Raw genomic sequence first — 27,701 nt, forward strand, 5'->3', positions numbered from 1 at the left:
AGGTGATCAGGTTGTCCCACGGGGGGCTCACAGTCTTAATCCCCATTTTACAGAGGGGGTAACTGAGGCCCAGAGAAGTGAAGTGACTTGCCCAAAGTCACACAGCTGACAAGTGACAGAGAAGCAGCGTGGCTCAGTGAAAAGAGCCCGGGCTTCGGAGTCAGTGGTCGTGGGTTCAAATCCCGGCTCCACCACTTGTCAGCTGTGTGACTTTGGGCAAGTCACTTAAGTTCTCTGTGCCTCAGTTACCTCATTTGTAAAATGAGGATTGACTGTGAGCTCCCAGTGGGACAACCTGGTCACCTTGTAACCTCCCCAGCGCTTAGAACAGTGCTTTGCACATAGTAAGCGCATAATAAATGCCATTATTATTATTAAGTGGGGGAGCCAGGATTTGAGCCCATGACCTCTGACTCCAAAGCCCGGGCTCTTTCCACTGAGCCACGCTGCTTCGGAGGCACAGAGAAGTTGTGACTTGCCCAAAGCAGCAGACAAGTGGCGGGGCCGGAATTCGAACCCATGACCTCTGACTCCCAAGCCCGGGCTCTTTCCATTGAGCTGCGCTGCTTCTCTACGGAATGAATGAATGAGGGAATGAATGAGACGCTACCTTGGGCATCTTGGAAACAACAAAAAAACTCGATGCCCAGCTGTTCCTGATGGTTTTATTTTTCCCTGGCCCGGAGGCAGGGGGTTGCCCGTGTCCTTTTGGGAATCTGTCTACAGGGCCTCTGGATGATTTCCTTTTCTGGGATAAAATCACCTATTCCTGCCCCCCCAGCCGCCTTTCCAGCCCCAAAGATGGGAAGCCGGGGAGACAGGGATGCGGCAAGAACCCGGGCTTGGGGGTCAGAGGAAGTGGGTTCTAATCCCGACTCCTCCACTCATCTGCTGTGTGACCTTCACTCCTCTGGGCCTCAGTTCCCTCCTCTGTAAAATGGGGAGGAAAACCTTGAGCCCCAGTGGGACAACCTTAATAATAACAATTTTGGTGTTTGTTAAGCGCTTACTATGTGCAAAGCACTGTTCTAAGCGCTGGGGAGGATTCAAGGTGAGCAGGTTGTCCCACGTGGGACTCACAATCTTAAACCCCGTTTTACAGATGAGGTAACGGAGGCCCAGAGAAGTGAAGTGACTTGCCCAGAGTCACACAGCTGACAAACGGCAGAGCCGGGATTTGAACCCATGACCTCTGACTCCCAAGCCCGGGCTCTTTCCACTGAGCCACGCTGCTTCCTTGCCTTGTATCTCCCCGAGCGCTTAGAACAGTGCTTGGCACATAGTAAGCGTTTAACAATTGCCATCATTACAATATTCATAATAATAATAATGATAAGGGCATTTATTAAGCGCTTACTATGGGCAAAGCACTGTTCTAAGCGCTGGGGAGGTTACAAGGTGATCAGGTTGTCCCACGGGGGGGCTCACAGTCTTCCTCCCCATTTTCCAGATGAGGGAACTGAGGCCCAGAGAAGTGAAGTGACTTGTCCAAAGTCACACAGCTGACAATTGGCGGTGCCGGGATTTGAACCCGTGACCTCGGACTCCAAAGCCCGGGCGCTTTCCACTGAGCCACGCTGCTTGATTGGCGCGGGCCTGTCTCTGGGGAAAGAGTCAGAGGACGGTCTCCCTGGGCCCCACGGAGCTATGGAGTGGGTTGGGGGGAGATGGAGAGATGAATCCCGGGGTCTCCCTGGGGGTGGTGACGGGGGCGGGGGGGAGTCTCTTCTCTTTCCCATTCCCATTCCCATTCCCAATGAGCTCCTGTCTGTCTCTGACCCAGCAAGGAGAACTTCAACAGCATCCCGGACCTCGAGCTCAACCCGATCCGATCCAAAATCATCCGTGCCTTCTTCGATAACAGGTGAGTCGTATGTTGTCGACTTGCGCATCCCAAGCGCTTAGTCCAGCGCTCTGCACCCAGTAAGCGCTCAATAAATACGATTGAATGAATGAATGAATTCCTTCAATCGTATTTATTGAGCGCTTACTGGGTGCAGAGCACATTCAGTCGTATTTATTGAGCACTTACTGTGTGCAGAGTGCACACAGTAGACTGTGAGCCCACTGTTGGGTAGGGACTGTATATGTTGCCAACTTGGACTTCCCAAGCGCTTAGTACAGTGCTCTGCACACAGTAAGCGCTCAATAAATACGATTGATGATGATGATGATGCAGAGCACTGGACTAAGCGCTTGGGAATAACCGGGCAATCCGGACCGCGCCCCCCAAAATAAAAAATGATAATGATGTTCTTTCAGCACTCACGAGGCGCCAAGCACTGTGCTAAGCCTTGGGGCAGATCCAGGCCCAGTCCCTGTCTCACGTGGAGCTCACAGTCTGCGGGGCGGGAAGACGGGTAGCGGATCCCCATTTTACAGTCGGGGAGACTGAGGCACAGAGACGTGAAGTGACCTACAAAGAAGCAGCGTGGCCCAGTGGAAAGAGCCCGGGCTTTGGAGTCAGAGGTCACGGGTTCAAATGCCGGCTCCGCCAATTGTCAGCTGTGTGACTTCGAGCAAGTCACTTCACTTCTCTGGGCCTCAGTTACCTCATCTGGAAAATGGGGATGAAGACTGTGAGCCCCCCGTGGGACAACCTGATCACTTTGTAACCTCCCCAGTGCTTAGAACAGTGCTTTGCACATAGTAAGTGCTTAATAAATGCCATTATTATTATTATTATTATTGTTATTCTCTGGGCCTCAGTTCCCTCATCTGTAAAATGGGATGAAGACTTAACAAATACCATCATTATTATTATTATTATATTATTAATTATTAAGTGGAGGAACTGGGATTAGAGCCCGGTGATCCTGACACCCAGGGCCCAGGATCTTCTCTGCAGCCTTTTCCTGGGAGGAATAATAATAATGGCATTTGTTAAGCGCTTACTATGTGCAGAGCACTGTTCTAAGCGCTGGATGGGAGCTGTGGGAAGGAGAGGGGCCAGAGAAGATGATCCATTCACTCACTCATTCATTCATTCATTCAATTGTATTTATTGAGCACTTACTGTGTGCAGAGCACTGGACTAAGCGCTTGGGAAAGTACAGTACAACAATAAACAGTGACATATCCTGCCCACAACAAGCTGACAGGGTGTGTGTCAAGGAGCCCCAAGTTTTCCTCCTGGGGTCAGTCAGTCGATCAATCATATTTATTGAGCAATTACTGTCTGCAGAGCACTGTACTAAGCTCTTGGGCAAGCACAAAATTATCTCCCCTTTCTAGACTGTGAGCCCGCTGTTGGGTAGGGACCGTCTCTTTATGTTGCGGACTTGTACCTCCCAAACGCTTAGTCCAGTGCTGTGCACACCGTAAGCACTCAATAAATACGATTGAATGAATGAATTATTGTTATTATTATCGTATTTGTTATGTGGTTACTATGTGCCGAGCACTGTTCTAAGCCCTGGGGGAGATGCAAGGAAATCAAGTTGTCCCACGGGGCTCACAGTCTTCATCCTCATTTTACAGATGAGGTCACTGAGGCACAGAGAAGTGAAGCACTTACTACATACCAAGCACTGTTCTAAGCACTGGGATTGATACAAGGTAATGAGGTTGTCCCATGTGGGGCTCACAGTCTTCATCCCCATTTTACAGATGAGGGAACTGAGGCCCAGAGTAGTGAAGTGGCTTTCCCAAGGTAACGCAGCAGACAAGTTACCCCCTTCTAGACTGTGAGCCCACTGTCAGGTAGGGACCGTCTCTATATGTTGCCACCTTGTACTTCCCAAGCGCTTAGTACAGTGCTCTGCACACAGTAAGCGCTCAATAAATACGATTGAATGAATGAATGAACAAGTGGAGGAGCTGGAATTAGAACCCATGACCTCTGACTCCCAAGCCCGGGCTCTTTCTACTAAGTCACGCTGCTTCCCCAAAATAACAGGAAACAGACACTTTCCCCAACCACAATAAGCTGATAGACTAGAGGGGGAGACAGCTATTAATAGAAATAAATAAAATGACAGATATAATAATAATAATGATGGCATTTATTAAGCACTTACTATGTGCAAAGCACTGTTCTAAGCGCTGGGGAGGTTACAAGGTGATCAGGTTGGCCCACGGGGGGCTCACAGTCTTCATCCCCATTTTACAGGTGAGGAAACAGAGGCCCAGAGAAGTGAAGTGACTTGCCCAAAGTCAAACAGCTGACAACTGGCGGAGCCAGGATTCGAACCCATGACCTCTGACTCCAAAGCCCGGGCTCTTTCGACTGTGTCACGCTGCTTCGCTAGACAGGAGTGGTGTGGGGCTGGGAGAGGGGATGAGTGGGTCCCCCCTCCGGGAGAAATTTATTCATTCATTCAATCATGTGTGTTGAGCGCTTGCTGTGTGCAGAACACTGTACTGGGCGCTTGGGAGGTACAAGTTGGCAACATATAGAGACGAGAAATCAGGTGCCGGGCAGGCGGGAGTGCCCAGATCCATCCCACCCGCTCCAGTGCCTACAACAGGCTTAATAATAATAACAATAATAATAATAATGATAGCATTCATTAAGCGCTTACTATGTGCAAAGCACTGTTCTAAGCACTGGGGAGGTTACAAGGTGATCAGGTTGTCCCACAGGGGGCTCACAGTCTTTGTCCCCATTTGACAGATGAGGTCACTGAGGCCCAGAGAACTTAAGTGGCTTGCCCAGTGTCACACAGCTGACAACTGGCGGAGTCAGGATTTGAACCCATGACCTCTGACTCCAAAGCCCGTGCTCTTTCCATTGAGCCACGCTGCTTGGCACATAGTAAGCGCTTCACCCATGCCATCATCATCATCATCATCATCATCTTCTTCTAGACTGGGAGCCCGCTGTTGGGTAGGGACCGTCTCTATATGTTGCCAACTTGGACTTCCCAAGCGCTTAGTCCAGTGCTCTGCACACAGTAAGCGCTCAATAAATACGACTGAAGGAATTGAATGAATGAATGAAGGAAAGGGAGTGAGTCAGGGCGAAGCAGAGGGGAGGGGAAGAAGAGGAAAGGAAGGCAACTTGTACTTCCCAAGCGCTTAGTACAGTGCTCTGCACACAGTAAGCGCTCAATAAATACGATTGATTGAAGGCGCAGTCAGGGAAGTCCTCTTGGAGGAGATGGGCCTTCAGTAAGGCTTTGAACAGGGCGGAGAGTCATTGCCTGGCAGATATGAGGAGGGAGGGCGTTCCAGGCCGGAGGCAGGATGTTATTTTGTTAATATGTTTGGTTTTTTTCTCTGTCTCCCCCTTCTAGACTGTGAGCCCACTGTTGGGTAGGGACCGTCTCTAGATGTTGCCAACTTGGACTTCCCAAGCGCTTAGTACAGTGCTCTGCACACAGTAAGCGCTCAATAAATACGATTGAATGAATGTGGGCGAGAGGTCCGTGGCGAGATAGAGGAGTTGGAGGCCCAGTGAGAAGGTTGGCCTTCCCAGGCTGAGCCCCTTCCTTCCTCTCCCCCTCGTCCCCCTCTCCATCCTCCCCATCTTACCTCCTTCCCTTCCCCACAGCACCTGTATATATGTATATATGTTTGTACATAGTTATTACTCTATTTATTTATTTATTTTACTTGTCCCTATCTATTCTATTTATTTTATTTTGTTAGTATGTTTGGTTTTGTTCTCTGTCTCCCCCTTTTAGACTGTGAGCCCACTGTTGGGTAGGGACTGTCTCTATATGTTGCCAATTTGTACTTCCCAAGCACTTAGTACAGTGCTCTGCACACAGTAAGCGCTCAATAAATACGATTGATGATGATGATGATGATGATCACAGGAGCAAAGTGTGCGCGCAGCGTGGGGGTCGACCTGGGGGAAGCAGCCCGGGGCTGGGAGACGAGAGACCTGAGTTCTAGTCCCAGCTCCACCGTGAGCCGGCTGCTTGACCTCGGGCAGGTCTCACAGCTTCCTTTCCTCCTCTGTGAAGTGGAGATAACAATTCCAGGAATGGCGTGTGGAGAGGGCTGATGGGAAAGGGCCTTTGGAAAAAGGAAAGCCCCACTCAGAGCTCCTCCGGGGGGTGGAGGGGAGGGGGAACGGAGGACGGGGACCAGCTGAGGAACCCATGGAGTCTTTCCCATGACACCTTAGTCTCTCTTTCTATATCCCTTCTAGACTGTGAGCCTGTTGTTGTGTAGGGACCGTCTCTATATGTTGCCAACTTGTACTTCCCAAGCGCTTAGTACAGTGCTCTGCACACAGTAAGCACTCAATAAATACAATTGAATGAATGAATGAATATATATATAAATATATATTTCTCTCCCTCTTTCTATTTCTCTTTCTTGTCTCTATTTTTATCTCTCCCTTTATTTCTCTCTGTCTCGCTGCATTTCTCTCCTCTGTATTTCTCTGTCTGTTTCTCGTTGACTCTCTCTCTTCTCTCTCCCTTTTTTCTCTCTCTCCCTCTCTTATTCTCTGTCTCTTTCCTCATCTCTATTTCTGTTTCCTCCCCATCCTCTTTATTTCTCTGCCTTGCTCTTCTCTCTCTGTTCCCTTCTCCCTCCCTATTTCTATCTCTATGTCTCTGTTCCTCTCTCCCTCATTCTCTATTTCTGTTTCTGCCTTGCCCTATTTCTCTTTCTCTGTCATGCTCTTCTTTCTGTCTCTTTGTCCCTCTCTTTTTCTCTCTTCTCTATTTCTCTCTCCTCTCTATCTTCTCTCCCTCTATTTCTCTCTCCCCCAATTCTCTCTCCATTTCTCTCCTCTCTATTCTTCTCTCCCTCTGTTTCTCCCTCTCTCTATTTCTCTCTCCCTTCTCTATTTCTCTCTTCTCTATTCTTCTCTCCATGTTTCTCTCTCCCTCTATTTCTCTCTTCACTGTTTCTCTCTCCCTTTCTCTCTTCTCTATTCTTCTCTCCCTGTTTCTCCCTCTATTTCTCTCTCCCTCCTCTATTTCTCTCTCCTCTCTATTCTTCTCCCCGTGTTTCTCTCTCCCTCTCTATTTCCGCTATTTCCCTCTCCTCTCTATTCTTCTCTCCCTCTCTCTCCCTCCTCTATTTCTCTGTCCTCTATTCTTCTCCCCGTGTTTCTCTCTCCCTCTATTTCTGCTATTTCTCTCTCTTCTCTATTCTTCCCTCCCTCTGTTTCTCCCTCTCTGTATTTCTCTCTCCCTCCTCTATTTCTCTCTGTTCTCTATTCTTCTCTCCGTGTTTCTCTCTCCCTCTATTTCTCTCTTTGCTATTTCTCTCTCCCTTCTCCATTTCCCTCTCATCTCTGTTCTTCTCTCCCTGTTTCTCCCTCTATTTCTCTCTCCCTCCTCTATTTCTCTCTCTCCTCTCTATTCTTCTCTCCCTCTGTTTCTCCCTCTATTTCTCTCTCCTCTCTATTCTTCTCTCCCTCTGTTTCTCCCTCTCTGTATTTCTCTCTCCCTCCTCTATTTCTCTCTCTTCTCTATTCTCTCCATGTTTCTCTCTCCCTCTATTTCTCTCGCTCTTTCTCCCTCCCTTTCTCCATTTCTTTCTCCTCTCTATTCTTCTGTTTCTCCCTCTCTCTATTTCTCTCTCCCTCCTCTATTTCTCACTCTCCTCTCTATTCCTCTCTCTCTTTCTCCCCCTCCTATTTCTCTCCCCCTTTCTGTCACACCCTTTGAAGGAACCTCCGCAAGGCACCCACAGGCCTAGCGGATGAGATCGACTTCGAGGACTTCCTGACCATCATGTCTTATTTCCGGCCCATCGACGCCAGCGTGGACGAGGAGCAGCTGGCTCAGTGCCGGAGAGAGAAGCTGCGATGTGAGATGGACGGAAGCCCCTCCTTCCTCCCCCAGCCCCCCGTCCCCACCTCTGCCAGTCAGCAATAATAATAATAAGGGTATTTATTAAGCGCTTATTATGTGCCAAGCACTGTTCTAAGCGCCGGGGGAGATACAAGGTCATCAGGTCGCCCCACGTGGGGCTCGCAGTCTTCATCCCCATTTTAAAGATGAGGGAACTGAGGCCCGGAGAAGTTGAGTGGTTTGCCCAAAGTCACACAGCTGATAAGTGGTGGAGCCAGGATTAGAACCCATGACCTCTGACTCCCAAGCCCAGGCTCTTTCCACTGAGCCACACTGCTAAGCAACAGCCTGGGGAGGTCCCCTCCGGATCACCTGGAAAAGGGGGTCCCGGTTTTCTCCCTCACTGTGACATCAGGATGGCTCCTGGCAAGTGCCAGCTAGCGCGGTGTAATGATGATGATGGTATTTGTTAAGCACTTACTATGTGCCAAGCACTGTTCTAAGTGCTGGGGTAGATACAAGGTAATCAGGTTGTCTTACGTGGGGCTCACAGTCTTCATCCCCATTTTACAGATGAGGTCACTGAGGCCCAGAGAAGTGGCGTTCCCAAAGTCACACAGCTGACAAGCGGTGGAGCTGGGATTTGAACACCCAAGGTGTCTGACTCCCAAGCCCGGGCTCTTTCCACTAAGCCACACTGCTTCTCCGGTGTAGTAAGAATGGAAAGAGCCCGGGCTTTGGAGTCAGAGGTCATGGGTTCAAATCCCAGCTCTGCCAGTTGTTCGCTGTGTGACCTTGGGCAAGTCACTTCACTTCTCTGTGCCTCAGTTCCCTCATCTGTAAAATGGGGATGAAGACTGTGATCCCCAAGTGGGACAACCTGATCACCTTGGATCCCCCCACCGCTTAGAACAGTGCTTTGCACATAGTAAGCGCTTAACAAATGCCATCATTAAATTACATTAAATTAAGAAGCAGCATGGTGTAGTGGGTAGAGTTTGGGCCTGGAAGTGCTTAGTACAGTGCTCTGCACACAGTAAGTGCTCAATAAATACGATTGAATGAATGAATGAGTCAGCAGGTCATGGCTTCTAACCCTGGCTTCGCCACTTGTCTGCTGTGGGAGCTTGGACAAGTCACTTCCCTTCTCTGGGCCTCAGTTTCCAGCCCGCTGTTGGGTAGGGGCCGTCTCTATATGTTGCAAATTTGTACTTCCCAAGTGCTTAGTACAGTGCTTTGCACACAGTAAGCGCTCAATAAATACGATTGAATGAATGAATGAATCTGGAAAATGGGGATTGGGACTGTGAGCCCCATGTGGGATCGGAACTATGTTCTACCCGATTAGCCTGTATCCACCCCAGCGCTTAGTACAGTGCCTGTCACATAGTAAGCGCTTAACAAGTATAGTAAGCTAAGCGCTCAAGTGCTTAGAGAAGCAGCATGGCTTAGTGGAAAGAGCCCGGGCTTGGGAGTCAGAGGCTGTGGGTTCTAATCTCACCTCCACCACTGGTCTGTTGTGTGACCTTGGGCAAGCCATTTATCTCCTCTGTGACTTCATCTGTAAAATGGGGATGAAGACTGTGAGCCCCACGTGGGACAAACCGATGACCTTGTATCTACCAGGTCTTAGAATAGCGCTCGGCACAGAGTAAGCGCTTAACAAATACCGTAATAACTATTATTAACAAGCACCACTATCATCACTATTAGTATTATCATTAATAATAATAATGATGGCATTCATTAAGTGCTTACTATGTGCAAAGCACTGTTCTAAGTGCTGGGGGGATACAAGGTGATCAGGTTGTCCCACGGGGGGGCCTCACAGTCCTCATCCCCATTTTACAGATGAGCTAGCTGAGGCCCAGAGAATAATAATAATAATAATGGCATTTATTAAGCGCTTACTATGTGCAGAGCACTGTTCTAAGTGCTGGGGAATTTACAAGGTGATCAGGTTGTCCCCCGAGGGGCTCACAGTGTTAATCCCCATTTTACAGAGGAGGTAACTGAGGCCCAGAGAAGTGAAGTGACTTGCCCAAAGTCACACAGCTGACGAGTGGTGGAGCCGGGATTTGAACCCGTGACCTCTGACTCCGAAGCCCGGGCTCTTTCCACTGAGCCACGCTGCTTCTCTAAACGCGAAGTGACTTGCCCGAAGTCACACAGCTGACGAGAGGTGGAGCCGGGATTTGAACCCATGACCTCTGACTCCGAAGCCCGTGCTCTTTTCCACTGAGCCACGCTGCTTCTCTTTTATTATTATTATTATTATTATTATTATTATTATTATTATGATTACTATTCTCGGCTGTGGGGTTTTGATGTCCGTCTCTCAGAGCAAGGGGATCGGGATGTTCAGGGAGAGGGTAACGGGGGGGTCCCCAAGCCTGGATGGAATTGGGGGGTGGGAAGGGGTTCCGGGCCCAATCCCCGGCTTTGACTGATCTCTCCCTCCTCCCATCCTCAGTCCTGTTCCACATGTACGACTCGGACAGCGACGGCAGGATCACCCTGGAAGAATATCGCAATGTAAAGTAGGCTTCCTGCACCCCCCCCCCCCCTTCCCCATCCCATCCCGGCCTGTTCTTCCCAGCCCAGCCCCCCATCCCGCCCCCCGCAACTTGGGCCACCTCCCCTTGGGCAGGTGGTGGAAGAGCTGCTGTCCGGGAACCCCCACATCGAGAAGGAATCGGCCCGCTCCATCGCCGACGGGGCCATGATGGAGGCTGCCAGTGTCTGCGTGGGACAAATGGTAAATATTCAATCAATCAATCAATCAATCGTATTGATTGAGCGCTTACTGTGTGCAGAGCACCATACTAAGTGCTTGGGAAGTCCAAGTTGGCAACATAGAGAGACGGTCCCTACCCAACAGTGGGCTCACAATCTAGAAGGGGGAGACAGAGAACAAAACCAAACATATTAACAAAATAACTAACTAAATAAATAAATAACTACAAGTGTGGCATTTAAGAAGCGCTTACTACGTGCTAGGGCAGCCCCTGCCTCACTTTCCTAGCCCTAAAGCTAACCCCATCTCACACACACGCACACACATTCAGTCATTCCATCGTATTTATTGAGCGCTTACTATGTGCAGAGCACTGTACTAAGCACACAAACACACACACATACAAAACCTTCCTTTCGTGGGAGCAATGTGACCCTCCGCTCCATCGCTCATTGGTGAGTGAAAATTGAAAATTGATTTGACTGTACCCACACTGCAAAGGGGATGGTCAATCAATCAATCACTCAGTTGTATTTATTGAGCGCTTACTGTGTGCAGAGCACTGTACTAAGCGCTTGGGAAGTACAGGTTGGCAGCATATAGAGACAGTCCCTACCCAACAGTGGGCCAGGATGAAGTGTTGAGTGGCCTCCGTTTAGGAAGTAAGATTGGCGCCGTCCTGTCCCACATTCATTCAATCGTATTTGTTGAGCGCTTACTGTGTGCAGAGCACTGTACTAAGCGCTTGGGAAGTACAAGTCGGCAACATAGAGAGACGGTCCCTACCCAACAATGGGCTCACAGTCTAGAAGGGGGAGACAGAGGACAAAACAAAACACGTGGTCAGGTGTCAAGTCGTCAGAAGAAATAGAGGTAAAGCTAGATGCACATCATTGACAAAATAAATAGAATAGTAAATATGTACAAGTTAAAAAAATAGAGTAATAAATCTGTACAAACATCTATACAGGTGCTGTGGGGAGCGGAAGGAAGTAGGGTGGGGGGATGGGGAGGAGGAGAGGAAAAAGGGGGCTCAGTCTGGGCTCACGGGCTTAATCCCCATTTTATGGATGAGGGAACGGAAGCCCCAGAGAAGTGAAGTGCCTTGCCCGAGGTCACACGGCAGACAAGTGGTGGTGCAGGGATTAATAATAATAATGATGATAATAATAATATTTACGGTACTTGTTAAGCGCTTACAATGTGCCAAGCACTGTTCTAAGTGCTGGGGGAGAGCTCAAAAATCTCCAGTGGCTACCAATCAATCTGCACATCAGGCAGAAACTCCTCACCCTGGGCTTCCATGCTGTCCATCCCCTCGCCCCCTCCTACCTCACCTCCCTTCTCTCCTTCTCCAGCCCAGCCCGCACCCTCCGCTCCTCTGCCGCTAATCTCCTCATCATACCTCGTTCTCGCCCGTCCCGCCATCGACCCCCGGCCCACGTCATCCCCCGGGCCTGGAATGCCCCCAATCCCTCTGCCCACCCGCCAAGCTAGCTCTCTTCCTCCCTTCAAGGCCCTGCTGAGAGCTCACCTCCTCCAGGAGGCCCTCCCAGACTGAGCCCCTTCCTTCCTCTCCCCCTCGTCCCCCTCTCCATCCCCCCATCTTACCTCCTTCCCTTCCCCACAGCACCTGTATATATGTATATATATTTGTACATATTTATTACTCTATTTATTTATTTATTTATTTATTTTACTTGTACATATCTATCCTATTTATTTTATTCTGTTAGTATGTTTGGTTTTGTTCTCTGTCTCCCCCTTTTAGACTGTGAGCCCACTGTTGGGTAGGGACTGTCTCTATATGTTGCCAACTTGGACTTCCCAAGCGCTTAGTACAGTGCTCTGCACACAGTAAGCGCTCAATAAATATGATTGATGATGATGATGATGATGATGGGGGAGATACAAGGTAATCGGGTGGACACAGTCCCTGTCCCACACAGGACTCACACTCTTAAGCCCCATTTTGTTCATTCATTCATTCAATCATATTTATTGAGCACTTACTGTTCATTCATTCATTCAATCGTATTTATTGAGCACTTACTGTGTGCAGAGCACTGGACTAAGCACTTGGGAAGTACAAGTCAACAACATACAGAGACGGTCCCTACCCAACAATGGGCTCACAGTCTAGAAGCATCCCTTCTCCCCTCCTTAACTTCCATCTTCAACCGCTCACTCTCTACTGGTTCCTTCCCCTCTGCCTTCAAACATGCCCATGTCTCTCCCATCCTAAAAAAACCCTCTCTTGACCCCACCTCACCTTCTAGTTATCGTCCCATATCCCTCCTACCATTCCTTTCCAAACTCCTTGAACGAGTTGTCTACACGCGCTGCCTAGAATTCCTCAACAACAACTCTCTCCTCGACCCCCTCCAGTCTGGCTTCCGTCCCCTTCATTCCACGGACACTGCCCTCTCAAAGGTCACCAATGACCTCCTGCTTGCCAAATCCAACGGCTCATACTCCATCCTAATCCTCCTCGACCTCTCAACTGCCTTTGACACTGTGGACCACCCCCTTCTCCTCAACACGCTATCTGACCTTGGCTTCACAGACTCCGTCCTCTCCTGCTTCTTCTCTTATCTCTCCGGTCGTTCATTCTCAGTCTCTTTTGCAGGCTCCTCCTCCCCCTCCCATCCCCTTACTGTGGGGGTTCCTCCAGGGTCAGTTCTGGGTCCCCTTCTGTTCTCGATCTACACACACTCCCTTGGTGACCTCATTCGCTCCCACGGCTTCAACTATCATCTCTACGCTGATGACACCCAGATCTCCATCTCTGCCCCTGATCTCTCCCCAACTCCAGGCTCGCATCTCCTCCTGCCTTCAGGACATCTCCACCTGGATGTCTGCCCGCCACCTAAAACTCAACAGGTCCAAGACGGAACTCCTTGTCTTCCCTCCCAAGCCCTGCCCTCTCCCTGACTTTCCCATCTCTGTTGACGGCACTACCATCCTTCCCGTCTCACAAGCCCGCAACCTTGGTGTCATCCTCGACTCCGCTCTCTCGTTCACCCCTCACATCCAAGCCGTCACCAAAACCTGCCGGTCTCAGCTCCGCAACGTTGCCAAGATCCGCCCTTTCCTCTCCATCCATACCGCTACCCTGCTCGTTCAAGCTCTCATCCTATCCCGTCTGGACTACTGCATCAGCCTTCTCTCTGATCTCCCATCCTCGTGTCTCTCCCCACTTCAATCCATACTTCATGCTGCTGCCCGGATTATCTTTGTCCAGAAACGCTCTGGACATATTACTCCCCTCCTCAAAAATCTCCAGTGGCTTCCAATCAATCTGCGCATCAGGCAGAAACTCCTCACCTTTGGCTTCCAGGCTGTCCATCCATCCCCTGGCCCCCTCCTACCTCCCCTCCCTTCTGTCCTCCAGCCCAGCCCGCACCCTCCGCTCCTCCACCGCTAATCTCCTCACCGTACCTCGTTCTCACCTGTCCCGCCATCGACCCCCTGCCCACGTCCTCCCCCGGGCCTGGAATGCCCCCAATCCCTCTGCCCATCCGCCAAGCTCGCTCTCTTCCTCCCTTCAAGGCCCTACTGAGAGCTCACCTCCTCCAGGAGGCCTTCCCACACTGAGGCCCTTCCTTCCTCTCCCCCTCGTCCCCCTTTCCATCCCCCCATTTTACCTCCTTCCCTTCCCTACAGCACCTGTATATATGTATATATGTTTGTACATATTTATTACTCTATTTATTTATTTTACTTGTACATATCTATTCTATTTATTTTATTTTGTTAGTATGTTTGATTTTGTTCTGTCTCCCCCTTTTTAGACTGTGAGCTCACTGTTGGGTAGGCACTGTCCCTATGTTGCCAACTTGTACTTCCCAAGCGCTTAGTCCAGTGCTCTGCACACAGTAAACGCTCAATAAATACGATTGATTGATTGATTGATTAAGTGACTTGCCCAAGATCACACAGCAGACATGTGGCGGAGTCGGGATTAGAACCCATGACCTCTGACTCCAAAGCCCGTGCTCTTTCCACTGAGCCACGCTGCTTCTCAAGTGATCAACCTGATCACCTTGTAACCTCCCCAGTGCTTAGAACAGTGCTTTGCACGTATCAAGCGCTTAATAAATGCCATTATAAGTAAGGGTTCAATAAATGCGACCACTGGATTGAACCAATGCCCTCTGAGTCCAAAGCCCGGGCTCTTTTCCATTGAGCCATGCTGCTTCTGTTATTATTATTATTACTATTCTCGGCTTGCACATAGTAAATGCTTAATAAACGCCACCATTATTTTTATTATTATTATTACTATTCTCGGCTTGCACATAGTAAACGCTTAATAAATGCCACCATTATTTTTATTATTATTATTACTATTTTCGGCTTGCACATAGTAAACACTTAATGAACGCCATCATTATTTTTATTATTGACTCTGACGGGCCCTCGGTCCTCAACTCTTCCGAGTGAGCGGGTACCATCTTGCCTAGGGAGTTTCCCACAATCCCCTTGGGCGTCTCCCAGGTTACCCGCCCATGGGCGGCTCACGTTCTCCGTCTCTTAAATCCCTAGCAACCCGATCAGGTGTACGAGGGGATCACCTTTGACGACTTCCTGAAGGTAGGCCCGTCCCCCCCATCTACCTCTTCTCCTGCCCTTCCGCAACTTGGGGAGACTCCCGGGCTTGGCTTGGTTGGGCGTGGGAATCTGGGAAGCGACAGATGCCATGGGAGAGAGCACGGGAACACAGGGAAGAGAGCATTTTCTGGGCATCCTGGGAATGGGGAGACCCTGGGGAGAAAAGCCGGCAAAGCTCTGCCTTGCTGCCGCTGCCATTGACCTCCTTTTTTCAGTTTTTTTCCGGTATTTGTGAAGCGCTTACTATGTGTCAGACACTGTTCTAAGCGCTGCGGTGGGTAGACTGTGAGCCCACTATTGGGTAGGGACTGTCTCTATATGTTGCCAACTTGTACTTCCCAAGCGCTTAGTACAGTGCTCTGCACACAGTAAGCGCTCAATAAATACGATTGATGATGATACACGGGAAGCAGCATGGCCTAGTGGCTAGACACGGGCTTAGGGAGTGAGAGATCAGGGATCTAATCCCAGCTCTATCGCTTGTCTGCTACCGTGTGACCTTGGGCCAGTCACTTCATCCGGCTCAGTGGAAAGAGCCCGGGCTTTGGAGTCAGAGGTCATGGGTTCAAATCCCGGCTCCGCCAATTATCAGCTGGGTGACTTTGGGCAAGTCACTTCACTTCTCTGGGCCTCAGTTCCCTCATCTGGAAAATGGGGATTAAGACTGTGAGCCCCCCGTGGGACAACCTGATCACTTTGTAGCCTCCCCAGCGCTTAGAACAGTGCTTTGCACATAGTAAGCGCTTAATAAATGCCATTATTATTATTATTTTTCAATCGTATTTATTGAGTGCTTACTGTGTGCAGAGCACTGTACCAAGCGCTTGGAAAGTACAATTCGGCAACCTCACTTCCCTGGGCCTCAGTTACCTCACCTGTACAACGGGGATTAAGAGTGTGAGCCTCACAAGTGCTTAGCACAGTGCTCTGCAAACCGTAAGTGCTTAATAAATACTATTGAATGAACGAATGTGGGACAGGGATTGTGTCTAACCTGATTACCTTGTATGATAATGGTGGCATTTATTAAGCGCTTGCTATGTGCAAAGCACTGTTCTAAGCGCCGGGGAGGTTACAAGGCGATCAGGTTGTCCCACGGGGGGCTCACAGTCTTAATCCCCACTTTACAGATGAGGTAACTGAGGCACAGAGATGTTAAGTGACTTGCCCGAAGTCACACAGCTGACAATTGGTGGATTTGGGATTTGAACCCATGACCACTGACTCCAGAGCCCGGGCTCTTTCCACCGAGCCACGCTGCTTGTATTCATTCATTATTGAGCGCTTACTGTGTGCAGAGCACTGTACTAAGCGCTTGGGAAGTACAAATTGGCAACATATAGAGACGGTCCCTACCCAACAGCAGGCTCACGGTCTAGAAGGGGACCACCATTACTTAGAATAGTGCTTGGCGCAGAGTCAGCACTTAATAAATACCGTAATTATTAATTGTTATTACAAGTTAATTAGGCTGGACAGATTCCCTGTCCCACCTGGGGCTCTCGCAGTCTACAGGGGAGGGAGGACAGGTAAGACGAGGCAGCGTCAGTGGTCTCATTCGATGGTATTTATCAAGCGTCTACTGTGTGCAGAGCACTGGACTAAGCGCTCCACGACCGCTGACCGCACATCCGTCTGCCCTGGAACGGAAGTGGGAAATGCAAAGATGCTTAAAAAGATGCTTAAAAGATGCTTAAAGATGCTTAAAAAGTATCTGCACGCAGACAGCCATAAAGCGTGTCAAGTTACATGTCCCTTAGACTAGGGCATGACTCCCTTGGGAGTCAGGGGTCATGGGTTCAAATCCCACCTGTCAATCAATCAATCCTATTTATTGAGCGCTTACTGTGTGCAGAGCACTGTACTAAGCGCTTGGGAAGTCCAAGTTGGCAACATCTAGAGACGGTCCCTACCCAAACAGTGGGCTCACAGTCTAGAAGGTGGAGACAGAGAACAAAACAAAACATATTAACAAAATAAAATAAATAGAATAGATATGTACAAGTTAAATAAATAAATAGAGTAATAAATATGTACAAATATATATACAGGTGCTTTGGGGAAGGGAAGGAGGTAAGAACTGTCAGCTGTGTGACTTTGGGCAAGTCACTTCACTTCTCTGGGCCTGTTACCTCATCTGTAAAATGGGGGCGAATCAATCAATCAATCGTATTTATTGAACGCTTACTGTGTGCAGAGCACTGTACTAAGCGCTTGGGAAGTACAAGTTGGCAACATATAGAGACAGCCCCTACCCAACAGTGGGCTCATGGTCTAAAAAGACTGCGAAGACTGTGAGCCCCCCGTGGGACCACCTAATCACCTTGTAACAGGCCCTACCGAGAGCTCCCCTCCTCCAGGAGGCCTTCCCAGACTGAGCCCCTTCCTTCCTCTCCCCCTCGTCCCCCTCTCCATCCCCCCATCTTACCTCCTTCCCTTCCCCACAGCACCTGTATATATGGATATATGTTTGTACAGATTTATTACTCTATTTATTTTACTTGTACATATCGATTCTATTTATTTTATTTTGTTAGTATGTCTGGTTTTGTTCTCTGTCTCCCCCTTTTAGACTGTGAGCCCGCTGTTGGGTAGCGACTGTCTCTAGATGTTGCCAACTTGGACTTCCCCAGCGCTCAGTCCAGTGCTCCGCACACAGGAAGCGCTCAATAAATACGATTGATTGATTGATTGATTTGTTCTCTGTCTCCCCCTTTTAGACTGTGAGCCCGCTGTTGGGTAGGGACCGTCTCTAGATGTTGCCAACTTGGACTTCCCAAGCGCTCAGTCCAGTGCTCCGCACACAGTAAGCGCTCGATAAATACGACTGATTGATTGATTGTAACCTCCCCAGCGCTTAGAACAGTGCTTGGCACGTAGTAAGCGCTTAACAAATGCCATCATCGTCATCACTCTGCCCCCTGGGCAGATCTGGCAGGGGATTGACATCGAGACCAAGATGCACGTGCGTTTCCTGAACGTGGAGCCCATCGCCCTGTGCCACTGAGGCGCGCCCGTGGGACCCTCGGGACCCTCCGGAGGGTCACCCGGGGGGTCGTCGGTGCCCGGGCTGCCCCTCGCCCTCTCTCCGACTACTGACCTGGACAAACCACGCCGGGCAGGGGTGGACGTGGGATCTCACCGACTCTTTTTACCTCCAATAAAACGCTGGGTTTTGTTACCGACCGTCGCGGGCCGGGCCTTTCTGTCTCTCGGGGAGCGGCCTCTGCCATCCGGGTGGGAAAGTGGCACCGCCACGGGCCGCGTGGTCACTCGGCCGCCAACCGGGTGTGATCCCAAGCGCTTAGCACAGTGCTCCGCACACAGTAAGCGCTCAATAAATACGATTGAATGAATGAATGAATGAATGAATTCGGTCGGGACCGTCTATGTTGCCAACTTGTCCTTCCCAAGTGCTTAGTAATAATAATAATAATAACAATGACATTTATTAAGTGCTTACTATGTGCAACGCACTGTTCTAAGCACTGGGGAGGTGACAAGGTGATCAGGTTGTCCCCCGGGGGGGCTCACAGTTTTAATCCCCATTTTCCAGATGAGGGAACTGAGGCCCAGAGAAGTGAAGTGGTTTGCCCAAAGTCACACAGCTGACAGTTGGCGGAGCCGGGATTTGAACCCATGACCTCTGACTCCAAAGCCCGGGCTCTCTCCACTGAGCCACGCTGCTTCTCAATCAATCAATCAATCAATCGGATTGACTGAGCACTTACTGCGTGCAGGGCACTGCACTAAGCGCTTGGGAAGTAAGCTTGGCAAATTGCTTGGGAAAACATAATAGTCCTTTATTTTTTTTGCAAGGCGGCAAAATTCTATCCGGAGGAAAACTAGAAATCCCGACAGGAATTAGGTCATAGTCTATTAAAAGCCGTTTCTGTTGGAAGAAAGTACAAGCGGGGGCGGGTGGCAACTTTCTGATCCAGAGAGCTCCTTCAATCAATCGATCAATCGTATTTATTGTACAGTGCTCTGCACACGGGAAGCGCTCAATAAGTACGATTGAATGAATTCAGTTCCCTCATTTGGGAAATGTGAGCCCCCCAACCCAGAACAACCTGATCACCTTGTGGCCTCCCCAGCGCTTGGAACAGTGCTTTGCACATAGTAGGCACTTAACATAGCGCTTTTAACATAGTAGGCGCTGTGTCTCTGAGACACAGAGAGGTTAAGTGACTTGCCCAAAGTCACACAGCTGACAATCAGAAGCAGCGTGGCTCAGTGGGAAGAGCCCGGGCTTTGGAGTCAGAGGTCGTGGGTTCAAATCCCCGCTCTGCCAGTTGTCAGCTGGGTGACTTTGGGCAAGTCACTTCACTTCTCTGGGCCTCAGTGACCTCATCTGGAAAATGGGGATGAAGACTGTGAGCCCCCCCATGGGACAACCTGATCACCTTGGAACTTCCCCAGCACTTAGAACAGTGCTTTGCACATAGTAAGCGCTTAATAAATGGCATTATTGTTATTATTATTAATATTAATCCCGGCTCCGCCAATTGTCAGCTGTGTGACTTTGGGCAAGTCACTTCACTTCTCTGGGTCTCAGTGACCTCATCTGTATAATGGGGATGAAGACTGTGAGCCCCACGTAGGACAACCTGATCGCCTTGTATCCCCCCAGCGCTTAGAACAGTGCTTTGCACATAGTAAGTGCCTAACAAATACCATCATTATCATTAGTATTATTATTATTATTAATAAATGCCATCATCATCATCATGAGAAGCAGCGTGGCTCAGTGGAAAAGAGCCTGGGCTTTGGAGTCAGAGGTCATGGGTTCAAATCCCAGCTCTGCCAATTAGCTGTGTGACTTTGGGCAAGTCACTTAACTTCTCTGTGCCTCAGTTACCTCATCTGCAAAATGGGGATGAAGACTGTGAGCCCCACGTGGGACAACCTGATCACCTTGTAAATTCCCCAGCGCTTAGAACAGTGCTTTGCACATAGTAAGCGCTTAATAAATGCCATTATTATTATTATCATTATTATTATCCCAGCTCTGCCTCTTGCCTGCTAGGTGACCTTGGGCGAGGCACTTGACTTTCCCAGCCCTCAGTTTCCTCATCTGTAAAATGGGAATGATACCTCTTTTTTCCCCCTCTTACTTCGAATGCGGGCCCCACGCGGATCGACAGGGACTGTCTGACCTGATCTATCTGGTCTGTACCCCAGCGCTTAGTACAGAGCTCGGCACACAGTAAACGCATCATTATCCGTTCATTCGGTCGTATCCATTAGAGAAGCAGCGTGGCTCAATGGAAAGAGCCCGGGCTTTGGAGTCAGAGGTCAGAGGTTCAAATCCCGGCTCCGCCAATGTCAGCTGTGTGACTTGGGGCAAGTCACTTCACTTCTCTGGGCCTCAGTTCCCTCATCTGGAAAATGGGGATGAAGACTGTGTATCCCAAGTGGGGCAACCTCATCATCATCATCATCATCAATCGTATTTATTGAGCACTTACTATGTGCACAGCACTGTACTAAGCGCTTGGGAAGCACAAATTGGCAACACATAGAGACAGTCCCTACCCAACAGTGGGCTCACAGTCTAAAAGGGGGAGACGGAGAACAAAACCAAACATACTAACAAAATAAAATAGAGTAGATATGTACAAATAAAATAAATAAATAAATGAATAGAGTAATAAATATGTACAAACATATATACATATATACAACCTGATCACCTTGTATCCTCCCCAGCGCTTAGAACAGTGCTTTGCACATAGTAAGCGCTTAACAAATGCCATCATTATAACGAGAAGCAGCGTGGCTCAGTGGAAAGAGCCCGGGCTTGGGGGTCAGAGGTCACGGGTTCTAATCCCGACTCCGCCACTTGTCAGCTGTGTGACTTTAGGCAAGTCACGTCACTTCTCTGTGCCTCAGTTCCCTCATCTGTAAAATGGGGATGAAGACTGTGCCAACTTGTATTTCCCAAGCGCTTAGTACAGTGCTCTGCACACAGTAAGCGCTCAATAAATACGATTGATTGATTGACAACCTGATCACCTTGTATCCCTCCAGCGCTTAGAACAGTGCTTTGCACATAGTAAGCGCTTAACAGATGCCATCATTATAACGAGAAGCAGCGTGGCCCAGTGGAAAGAGCCCGGGCTTTGGAGTCAGAGGTCATGGGTTCAAATCCCAGCTCCGCCAACTGTCAGCAGTGTGACTTTGGGCAAGTCACTTGACTTCTCTGGGTCTCAGTTACCTCATCTGTAAAATGGGGATGAAGACTGTGAGCCCCTCGTGGGACAACCTGATCACCTTGTAACCTCCCCAGTTCTTAGAACAGTGCTTTGCACATAGTAAGCGCTTAATAAATGCTATTATTATTATCTGTGGTATCTGTTACGCGCTTACTACGTGCCCTGCGCCATTCTGAGTGCTGGAGTAGATCCGAGCCAATTCGTTCGTTCAACCGTATTTATTGAGCGCCCGTTGTGGGCGGGGATTGTCTCTTTGTTGCTGTATTGTGCTTTCCAAGAGCTTAGTACAGTGCTCTGCACAGAGTAAGCTCTCAATAAGTACCATTGAACGAAGATGAATGACAATAAACAATAAAAGGACACATTTATCTGGTTATATTAATCGGGATGGTCACAGTCCCTGTCCCACATGGGGCCCCCGAAGTCAGAGGTCACGGGTTCAAATCCCGGCTCCGCCAATTGTCAGCTGTGTGACTTTGGGCAAGTCACTTCACTTCTCTGTGCCTCAGTTCCCTCAGCTGTAAAACGGGGATGAAGAAGGTGAGCCCCCCGTGGGACAACCTGATCACCTTGTATCCCCTCAGTGCTTAGAACAGTGCTTTGCACATAGTAAGCACTTAACAAATACCACCATCATCATTATTATTATTATTATTTAACGGATGAGGGAACTGAGGCCCAGAGGAGTAAAATGACTTCATCATCATCATCAATCATATTTATGGAGCGCTTACTATGTGCAGAGCACTGTACTAAGCGCTTGGGAAGTACAAATTGGCAACATATAGAGACAGTCCCTACCCAACAGTGGGCTCACAGTCTAAAAGGGGGAGACAGAGGACAAAACCAAACATTCTAACAAAATAAAATAAATAGAATAGATATGTACAAGTAAAATAAATAAATAAATAAATAGAGTAATAAATCTGTACAAACATATATCCATATATACAGGTGCTGTGGGGAAGGGAAGGAGGTAAGATGGGGGGGATGGAGAGGGGGACCAGGGGGAGAGGAAGGAAGGAGACAGCAGACGGGGAGGATTAGAAGGCACGTCCTCCGGCTCCCGGGCCTGTGTTCTTTCCGCAAGACCACCCTGCTTCCCTACCACCAGAGTCGTGGGCCCGACAGCAGGGCCTCTCTGCTTTCTAATCATTCCCGGGGCCGGGTTGGTTATTTATTCCCAAGATTTTAATTGGCGTTTGCCATCGTTTGACGTGGCCCGCGTCTCTCGAGCTACTTTTACAGGTGCCCGCTTGCCACGCAACGCTTCCCCACGCCTGGCACAGGCCGGACTCCTCCTCGCAGGGAGAAAGGGACTCAGCCAAACCTGTATATATGTTTGTACAGATTTATTACTCTATTTATTTATTTTACTTGTACATATCTATTCTATTTATTTTATTTTGTTAGTATGTTTGGTTTTGTTCTCTGTCTCCCCCTTCTAGACTGTGAGCTTGCTGTTGGGTAGGGACCGTCTCTAGATGTTGCCAACTTGGACTTCCCAAGTGCTTAGTACAGTGCTCTGCTCTCCCAGGCCCATTCTCTCTCCCCCACGCCAATCGCTTCCCCACAGCACCTGTATATATGTATATATGTTTGTACATATTTATTACTCTATTTATTGATTGATTTATTTTACTTGTACATATCTATTCTATTTATTTTATTTTGTTAGTATGTTTGGTTTTGTTCTCTGTCTCCCCCTTCTAGACTGTGAGCCCACTGTTGGGTAGGGACCGTCTCTAGATGTTGCCAACTTGGACTTCCCAAGTGCTTAGTACAGTGCTCTGCACACAGGAAGCGCTCAATAAATATGATTGATTGATTCCAGGCACCATCCCAGTCCCTGCTGGATCCTAGACTCGGGGTCATTGTGTCCAGCCCCCTGCCTCTACCTGAACTCCCCCCCTCCCGGAGCCTCCAGAGACCACCTCTCTCCCCACCCCGCGGGGCTCGGTGGCTAGTATCCCAAGTCCGGGAGTCAGAAGGACGTGGGTAATAATAATAATAATAATAATAATAATAATAATAATGGCATTCATTCATTCATTCACTCAATCGTATTTATTGAGCGCTTACTGTGTGCAGAGCACTGTACTAAGCGCTTGGGAAGTACAAGTTGAAAGCATCTAGAGACGGTCCCTACCCAACAGCGGACTCACAGTCTAGAAGGGGGAGACGGACAACAAAACAAAACATATTAACCAAATAAAATAAATAGAATAAATACGTACAAGTAAAATAAATAAATAGAGTACAGGAAGGAGGGGCTCAGACTGGTAAGGCCTCATTAAGCTCTTACTACAGGCCAAGCACTGTACTAAGCGCTGGGGTCAATACAAGATAATCAGGTCCCACTAGGGACTCACATTCTTAGTAGGAGGGAGAAGAGGGATTGAATCCCCATTTTACAGGAGACTTAACTGAGGCTTAGAGAAGTTAAGTGACTTGTCCAAGGTCATACAGCAGGTACCTAGTGATGCAGGGATGGTTATTATTATTATTACTACTAATAATAATATTTGTGGTATTTGTTAAGCACTTACTATGTGCCACGTACTGTTCTAAGCACTGGGGTAGATACAAGCTAGTCAGGTTGGACACAGTCCCTGTCCCAGATAGGGCTCACAGGCTTAATCCCCATTTTACAGATGAGGGAACTGAGGCCCAGAGAAGTGAAGCAACTTGCCAAGGTCACACAGCAGGTATGTGGTGCTTACTATGTGCAAAGCACTGTTCTAAGCGCTGGGGAGGTTACAAGGTGATCAGATTGTCCCACGGGGGGCTCACAGTCTTAATCCCCATTTTACAGAGGAGGGCACTGAGGGCCGGAGAAGTGAAGTGTGGCTCAGTGGAAAGAACCCAGGCTTGGGAGTCAGAGGTCATGGGTTCAAATCCCGGCTCCACCAATTGTCAGCTGGGTGACTTTGGGCAAGTCACTTCACTTCTCTGGGCCTCAGTTCCCTCATCTGGAAAATGGGGATGAAGACTGTGACACCCCCCCCCCCCGCCGTGGGACAATCTGATCTCCTTGTAACCTCCCCAGCGCTTAGAACAGTGCTTTGCACATAGTAAGTGCTTAATAAATGCCATTATTATTATTATTATTAAGTGACTTGCCCAAAGTCACAGAGCTAACAAGTGGCGGAGCCGGGATTTGAACGCATGACCTCTGACTCCAAAGCCCGGGCTCTTTCCACTGAGCCACGGCTTTGCCGCCCCGTTATTAAGCCTTTCCGGGCCGGGGGAGGGTCTGGCCCGGGGCCCCTGACCGATCAATCAATCAATCAATCAATCGTATTTATCGAGCGCTTACTGTGTGCAGAGCACTGTACTAAGCGCTTGGGAAGTCCAGGTTGGCAACATCTAGAGACAGTCCCTACCCAACAGTGGGCTCATGGTCTAAAAGGGGGAGACAGAGAACAAAACCAAACATGCTAACAAAATAAAATAAATAGAATAGATATGTACAAGTAAAATAAATAAATGAATAAATAGAGTAATAAATCTGTACAAACATATATACATCTATACAGGTGCTATGGGGAAGGGAAGGAGGTAAGATGGGGGGGATGGAGAGGGGGACGAGGGGGAGAGATCCAACACAGGCTGTGGCCAAGAGCCGCCTTGTCCGGCAGCAGCGAGAACCCAGGAGCCCACGATCCCAGGCCGGCTCAGCGGCACCGGGGCCTCAGTCGGACCCTCCTGGCGGTGCCCGTCGACGGCGACTTCTCAATAAGCGCTTAGTACAGTGCTCTGCACACAGTAAGAGCTCAATCAATACGATTGATGATGAAAAACAAGTCGGAAAAGTCGCCCCCGCCCGCCTCTGCCCCCTCCTTCATAATAATAATGATAGCATTTATTAAGCGCATACTATGTGCAAAGCACTGTTCTAAGTGCTGAGGAGGTTACAAGGTGATCAGGTTGTCCCACGGGGGGGGCTCACAGTCTTAATCCCTGTTTTTCCAGATGAGGGAACTGAGGCCCAGAGAAGTTCAGTGACTTGCCCAAAGTACCACAGCTGACAATTGGCAGAGCCGGGATTTGAACCCATGACCTCTGACTCCAAAGCCCATGCTCCTTCCACTGAGCCACGCTGCTTCTCTTATCTGCACCCCTTTCCGAGAGGCGCCAAACCTTCACTTCCCCCAAGGAATTCCCCTTTTTCCAGCCCATTCCCGGGCTCAGGCCTGCCAACTCCAGCCCCAAGGAGCGGCTGAAAGGCACGGCGGCCAACCCCGCATTAATAATAATAATAATAATAATAATAATAATGGCATTTGTTAAGCGCTTACTATGTGCAGAGCACCGTTCTAAGCACTGGGGGGGATAACAAGGTGATCAAGTTGTCCCACATGAGGCTCACAGTCTTAATCCCCATTTTACAGATGAGGTAACTGAGGCTCAGAGAAGTGCCTTGCCCCAGGTCACACAGCAGACATGTGGTGGAGTCGGGATTCAAACCCATGACCTCTGACTCCAAAGCCCGGGCTCTTTCCACTGAGCCACGCTGCTCCTTATTGTTCTAATCACAATCCAGGCATCGATCAATGCCGCTATTTATTGAGCGCTTGCTGTGTGCGCAGCACTGTCCTGAGCGCTCGGGCAGAGATGCAGCGGGACTTAATCAATCAATCGTATTTATTGAGCGCTTACTGTGTGCAGAGCACTGTACTAAGCGCTTGTGAAGTACAAGTTGGCAACATATAGAGACAGTCCCTACCCAACAGTGGGCTCACAGTCTAAAAGACTTAGTGGCTTCTAGACTCTGAGCCTGTTGTTGGGCAGTATATGTTGCCGACTTGTACTTCCCAAGCGCTTAGTACAGTGCACTGCACACAGTAAGTGCTCAATAAATACGATTGAATGAATGAATGCATGAATGAGAGAGCCCGGGCTTGGGAATCAGAGGTCGTGGGTTCTAACCCCGGCTCAGCCACTGATCGGCAGGGTGACTTTGGGCGAGTCACTTGACTTCTCTGGGCCTCGGTGACCTCACCTGTAAAATGGGGATGAAGACTGTGAGCCCTCCGTGGGACCACCTGATTACCATGCATCCACCCCAGCGCCTAGAACAGTGCTCGGCACATAGTAAGCGCTTAGCAAATGCCATCATTATTATTAGAGAAGCAGCGTGGCTTAGTGGAAAGAGCCCGGGCTTTGGAGTAAGAGGTCATGGGTTCAAATCCCAGCTCCGCCAACTGTCAGCTGCGTGACTTTGGGCAAGTCACTTCACTTCTCTGGGCCTCAGTTACCTCAGCTGTAAAATGGGGATGAAGACTGTGAGCCCCCCGGGGGACAACCTGATCACCTTGTAGCCTCCTCAGCGCTTAGAACAGTGCTTTGCACATAGTAAGCGCTTAATAAATGCCATTATTATTATTATCATTATTATTATTACAATACAATTGGAAGACATAATCTTTATCATCATCATCATCAATCGTATTTATTGAGCACTTACTATGTGCAGAGCACTGTACTAAGCGCTTGGGAAGTACAAATTGGCAACATATAGAGACAGTCCCTACCCAACAGTGGGCTCACAGTCTAAAAGTCTAATCTTTATGCACAAGGACCTTAGAGTCTACTGTGTGAAAAACAGTTACGAACACTCGGGACAGTGATTTTTTGCCTACGTCCTGCCTCTGGCCTGGAATGCCCTCCCTCCTCATATCAATCAATATCAATCAATCAATCATATTTATTTACATCCCACAGACAATGACTCTCCCCTCTTTAAAATGTTTTGTTTTGTTCTCTGTCTCTCCCTTCTAGACTGTGAGCCCACTGTTGGGTAGGGACCGTCTCTATGTGTTGCCAACTTGTACTTCCCAAGCACTTAGTACAGTGCTCTGCACCCAGTAAGCACTCAATAAATACGATTGATTGATTGATTCCAAGCCTTACTGATGGCCCACCTCCTCCAAGAGGCCTTCTCTGACTACGCCCTTCTTTCTTCTTCTCCCACTCCCTTCTGCGTCACCTTGACTTGCTCCCTTTCTCCATCCCCCTTCCCGGCCCTGCAGCACTTACGTCCAGATCTGAAATTGATTTATTTCTATTTATGCCTGTCTCCTTCTCTAGGCCATAAGCTACTCCAGGGCAGGAATCGTGACGACTAACTCGATTGGACTCTCCCAAACGTTCACTACAGTGCACTGCACACATATTTATTACTCTATTTATTTATTTATTTTACTTGTACATATCTATTCTATTTATTTTATTTTGTTAGTATGTTTGGTTTCATTCTCTGTCTCCCCCTTTTATCATCATCATCATCATCAATCGTATTTATTGAGCGCTTACTAGAGCACTGTACTAAGCGCTTGACTGTGAGCCCACTGTTGGGTAGGGACTGTCTCTAGATGTTGCCAACTTGTACTTCCCAAGCGCTCAGTACAGTGCTCTGCACACAGT

At 48.8% G+C, this 27,701-nt stretch overlaps 1 protein-coding gene across 1 annotated transcript in view; it reads left to right on the plus strand.

Annotated features, from left to right (window-relative positions):
* Positions 1-18,240, plus strand: part of TESC (tescalcin) — a 37,581-nt gene extending 19,341 nt beyond the window's left edge. The window contains exons 3-8 of the mRNA XM_038763439.1: positions 1,784-1,864; positions 7,580-7,719; positions 10,177-10,238; positions 10,354-10,461; positions 14,989-15,036; positions 17,984-18,240. Coding sequence (XP_038619367.1) covers positions 1,784-1,864; positions 7,580-7,719; positions 10,177-10,238; positions 10,354-10,461; positions 14,989-15,036; positions 17,984-18,061 — 517 coding nt within the window. The 3' untranslated portion in view covers positions 18,062-18,240. The remainder of the gene's footprint in view (positions 1-1,783; positions 1,865-7,579; positions 7,720-10,176; positions 10,239-10,353; positions 10,462-14,988; positions 15,037-17,983) is intronic.
* Positions 18,241-27,701: the final 9,461 nt, after the last annotated feature.

The sequence above is a fragment of the Tachyglossus aculeatus genome, chromosome 21, assembly GCF_015852505.1.
Source record: "Tachyglossus aculeatus isolate mTacAcu1 chromosome 21, mTacAcu1.pri, whole genome shotgun sequence".
Classification (NCBI taxonomy): domain Eukaryota; kingdom Metazoa; phylum Chordata; class Mammalia; order Monotremata; family Tachyglossidae; genus Tachyglossus; species Tachyglossus aculeatus.